At 36.9% G+C, this 5,107-nt stretch overlaps 1 protein-coding gene across 1 annotated transcript; it reads left to right on the top strand.

The window, feature by feature from the left end:
* The first annotated feature begins 237 nt into the window (after positions 1-237).
* LOC135227696 (olfactory receptor 8G50-like) lies at positions 238-2,568 on the top strand. The gene is made up of 2 exons (XM_064268317.1): positions 238-1,158; positions 2,533-2,568. The coding sequence occupies exons 1-2, from the start codon at positions 238-240 to the stop codon at positions 2,566-2,568; spliced, it is 957 nt and encodes a 318-aa protein (XP_064124387.1).
* The last annotated feature ends 2,539 nt before the right edge of the window (positions 2,569-5,107 follow it).

The raw sequence follows: 5,107 nt of genomic DNA on the forward strand, positions 1-5,107 counted from the left end.
GTCTGCTAAGACCCACTCATATAGCACAGAAACAAAAGAAGTTGTAATTCCTCCTGATGTTTATTTGCATGACCCGTAATACTGGAATCCCAGTCTTTAACTTCCAACATAGAGCAGGGACAGGGAGAGAAAACTGGAGATACCCGAATGATAAGACTTGCATCTTTTTTACATTGCATAAATAAACACGTACCTCAAATTTCTTCTTCTCTTCCTTCATAAAATTCCCAGAGGAAAATGACAGCAGGAAATCACTCCACAGTGACTGAGTTCATCCTTGCTGGGCTAACAGACAAACCAGAACTCCAGCTGCCCCTCTTTCTTTTCTTCCTAGGAGTCTATTTGGTCACAGTGGTGGGGAATCTGGGCATGATCACACTGATTGGGCTCAGTTCTCACCTGCACACCCCCATGTACTATTTCCTCAGCAGTTTGTCCTTCATTGACCTCTGCTATGCCACTGTCATTACTCCCAAAATGCTGGTAAACTTTGTGACAGAGAAGAACACCATCTCCTACCCTGAATGTATGACTCAGCTCTACTTCTTTGCTTTTTTTATTATATCAGAATGTCATATGTTGGCTGTGATGGCATATGATCGCTATGTCGCCATCTGTAATCCATTGCTTTACAATGTCACCATGTCTTATCAGGTCTGCTCCTGGTTGATAGCTGAGGTATACATGATAGGCTCGATTGGTGCCACAGCTATTACAGGTTGCATGCTAAGAGTGGTTTACTGCAAGGCTAAAATAATCAACCATTACTTCTGTGATGTTTATCCACTACTGGAGCTCTCCTGCTCCAACACGTACTTAAATGAAGTGGTAGTTATGTGCTTCACTGCATTTAATATTCTTGCACCAACCTTGATCATCCTTGGCTCCTATGTCTCCATCATTGCCAGCATCTTGCGAATCCATTCCACTGAGGGCAGATCCAAAGCCTTCAGCACATGCAGCTCCCACATCTCAGCTGTTACACTATTCTATGGTTCTATAGCATTCATGTACCTGCAGCCATCAAATGGCAGCTCCATGGACCAAAACAAAGTATCTTCTGTGTTTTACACCAGTATTGTGCCAATGCTGAACCCCTTGATCTACAGCCTGAGGAATAAGGATGTCAAAGTTGCTCTTTATAAGATCATTGAGAAAAGACTATTTTGCATTAGCAAAGATTTCTAATTCTTGGAGAAGATTCAGTAAAGAAGGAGTTCAGAAATAGGAATATATATACACAAGTAGTGACATTATTGCCAACACTTGACTATTTAGAAGAAAAGTCCCAAGAATAAGACTGAATTCACAGTGTCACATGGAGACCAGTCACAATGAGGGCGTTGTCAATTCTAGAAGTCCTGGAGGTCACCTAACTCGCATTACATCTAATCATCTAAAAAAAAATCATCACTTGCCTTCACACGGGGAGATTGTAATTTACATACATGGGAAACGGCACTTTGTTAGATAAGACTTACCTATCATAATTCATAGAATGATTCTTTTAATCTGTGTCCTTTGATCTTTTAATATTTTGTGTATTGGCCCTTGTTTATTCACAAATTATAAGAAGAGAGGTGAGGATATTAAGCTCTTTGGGAACAAGTAGAAACTTCTTTCTTGGCTTTCTAATACTAATCCGTCCTTATCTCCATATCTCATGCCTTAATCCTGCAAAAAATATATGTTGTATGTATATCTATATATGTACATGACATATATATATATATATTTATGTGTAACATATGTATGTATGTGTTTTATACACATAAATGTACACAGCTTCCATATGTTTTACAAGGGCTACGTACGAGTAATTTTTATTCTGTTCCACAGGCATTGAACAAACAATAGTCAGTGAGAAACATTTTCTTTGCACTGATGGATGATAGGTTAAATCATCTGTTTAAAGAATTGTATGTGTTTTGGATAATTTATTTATAAAATAAAACTTTTAAATGTGTTAATGAGGATAAAATGTCTGAGCCATCTCTACTTATTCTGAGAACTACTAGAAGACATGCTATTAAAATATTGGGATACCACATTACACAGATTCCAAAAGGTAATTAAGCTCTACCACAAAAAAAAGAAGAAGAAAAAAAAACTTGAAGGAGGAAACATTTTACAAATTAGAAAAAAAAAAGGTATAAAATATATGGGCATATCAAGTACCGTTAAAATAATACATATAATCAAAAGTTTTAATAATAGGAAAAACGTGACATATTAAATATATTCTGACACTAAGCCCTATGATGACCTTGGATAATGTTGTCATAATGAGTTTGTCTTTGATTCCCCTGGCATAGTTATATTTTAATATCCAAAAGAGAACAATTCTTTGTTTACAATTAACATTTTCTTGGACTTCAGTGCGTCACAAGGACAGAATTGACTTTTACCTTCAGTATTAGGATTAGGTTTAGATGTGAGAAACATACACACACACACACACACACACACACACACACACACCAGAGTGCCTTAAACCAGAAGACGATTCAGGCCTGGTATGGTGGCTCACTCTTCAGGGACCAGACTTCCTTTAACTTGTTCCTCTGATGGCTCCAACACCTAGCTTTTAACCTTATGATCCTAGAGAATAGCTCCAAATCCATTATTCATTTCCACTGCACAGTCAGCAGAAATGAAGCTGTGAAGAGGAAGTGAATGCCTTCTCACTTAAAGGACCTTACCTAGAAGTGACACTAATATCCACTAATAAGCCTTTGGCTAGACTTAGTCACATTACAAAACCCAGATGCAAGGGAGGCTGAGAAATGCTGCGGTTATCCTCTATGGTCATGTGCCAAACTAAAATTCAGGACACATACTACTGAGGAAGAAAGGAGCATAAATATAAAGCAAAATTAGCAGTTTCAGCCACACCTTATAAAATTTGTATTTAGTCCACAGACAACTCTATGTTGGTTTCTCAAGAGTTTAACATTTGGATGAGGCATTGTATCTAAGAAGAATGATAGTGCTAAATGTGATTAAAATAAAATACATATGCACAAATAAAATTTATTAATATTTTAATAACTATTCAGATATGCTAGAAAGGTGTAAACTATGCTGGGTGGGGTAGTTCTTAGAATACCTGAACAAAGCTGGACTCATGTCTATGGCCTTGCCTTCATTCATGCTCCTTCCCTATCCTGAAATGGCCTCTGGATTCCATCCTGCTTTTCAAAATTTTACATACCTTTTAATGAAAAACTCAAGTGTCTATTTCTTTGTGCATTTTTGCCTGCTCCAGGTTATGATTAGGCACATTTCTAGTTCATCACACTTTCTAGAGTAATAACGTCTTTTCTAGTATTTTTTGCTGTTAATGAATGCTTGTAGATATCTCTGTCAAGACTGTTGAATTCTTGAGAACAGAAAATTGTGTTTTGTGTTGGATCATATTTCTTGGTCTATAGTTTTATAATTGTTGTTGTGTGTGCCGTTGAGTTGATTCTGACTCATAGCGACCTTATAAGGCAGAGTAGAACTTCCTCATAGGGTTTCCTAGGCTGTAAACTTCACAGAAGCAGATTGCCAGGTCTTTTCTCTCGTGGACCAGTTGGTGGGTTTGAACTGCTGTCCTTTTGGTTAGCAGCCTAGTGTATTATCCTCTGTGCTACCAAAGTTCCTTATATAATTACTGATATGCAAAATTTTCCACGGGGTTTATGAAGTACTCTTTACTAAGTTGTTGCCCTTCTCATTCCAATTTGCAAAGTGTTAAAAATAGACAGATCAAAGCCCCCTTCAATCAATAATTAAAACATTTAAGGTAAACTTAACTAAGTAAATTATTGCAGTTATTGTATTTATCATTAGTAATTGTTATATGAAAATGATATTACCTTTAATAAATATTTTGAATCAGTATTTCACAATGTAAATTTTATACATAACAAAGTAATTCGGTCTTTATAAAGAATTAAAATAATCTCTATAATACATATATTTCCAGTTTTTTAAAAACTTCTTTACTTTTAAAAGAAAAAAAAGGCATTATCTCTAAATGGTAGGTTTGTTAGAAACTCAGGACAATATCTGAAAGATGCTTTCATTCAGCCTCCAAATGAAACTATTCCAAATATTACTGTTTTATGAATACATCATGATATCTAAATACTGTTTGCTGAGCAAATAATCAGAGAAGTTGTACTATATGAAGAAGTATGGGGCATCAGGATTGGAGCAAGACTCATTAGGAACCTGTGTTATGTAGATGGCACAACCTCGTTTGCTGAAAGTGAAGAGGACTTGAATCACTTACTAATGATGATCAAAGACCACAACCTTCAGCCCAACATAAAGAAAACAAAAATCCTCACAACTGGACCAATGAGCAACATCATGAGAAACGGAGAAAAGATTGAAGTTGTCAAGGATTTCATTTTACTTGGGCCCACAATCAACAGCCATGGAAACAGCAGTCAAGAAATCAAAAGACACATTGCATTGGGTAAATCTGCTGCAAGGACCTCTTTAAAGTCATGAAGAGCAAAGATGTCACCTTGAAGACTAAGGTGCGCCTGACCCAAGCCATGGTATTTTCAATAGCATCATATGCATGTGAAAGCTGGACAATGAATAAGGAAGACTAAAGAAGAATTAATACTTTTGAATTGTGGTGTTGGCGAAGAATATTGAATATACCATGCACTGCCAAAAGAACGAACAAATCTGTCTTGGAAGAAGTACAATCAGAATGCTCCTTAGAAGCAAGGATGGCGAGACTGTGTCTTATATGCTTTGGACATGTTGTTAGGAAGGATCAGTCCCTGGAGAAGGACATCATTCTTGGTAGAGGGTCAGTGAGAAAGAAGAAGGCCCTCAAAGAGATGGATTTACATAGCAGCTGCAACAATGGGCTCAAGCATAACAAGGATTGTAAGGATGGCGCAGTATCAGGCAGTGTTTTGTTCTGTCATACCTAGTTTCGCTATGAGTCGGATGCATATCAAGACTATGAATTCTTTCTGTCATATCAACCAAACAATGCAAATGCCTGAGGGCCTTGAACACCAACATCATAAGAGATCAAGACCAGTGATTCGTAATAATTGCCAAAGGAGACCGTGAGGTTATGCCTCACTCA

This window comes from Loxodonta africana, chromosome 15, assembly GCF_030014295.1.
Source record: "Loxodonta africana isolate mLoxAfr1 chromosome 15, mLoxAfr1.hap2, whole genome shotgun sequence".
Lineage (NCBI taxonomy): Eukaryota > Metazoa > Chordata > Mammalia > Proboscidea > Elephantidae > Loxodonta > Loxodonta africana.

Excerpts from the sequence above, each read along its gene's own strand:
- LOC135227696 (XM_064268317.1), top strand. The coding sequence starts at position 238 with ATGACAGCAGGAAATCACTCCACAGTGACTGAGTTCATCCTTGCTGGG. Across the intron at positions 1,159-2,532 it reads TTTATAAGATCATTGAGAAA|TTCAGGGACCAGACTTCCTT; the intron begins AGACTATTTTGC and ends GGTGGCTCACTC.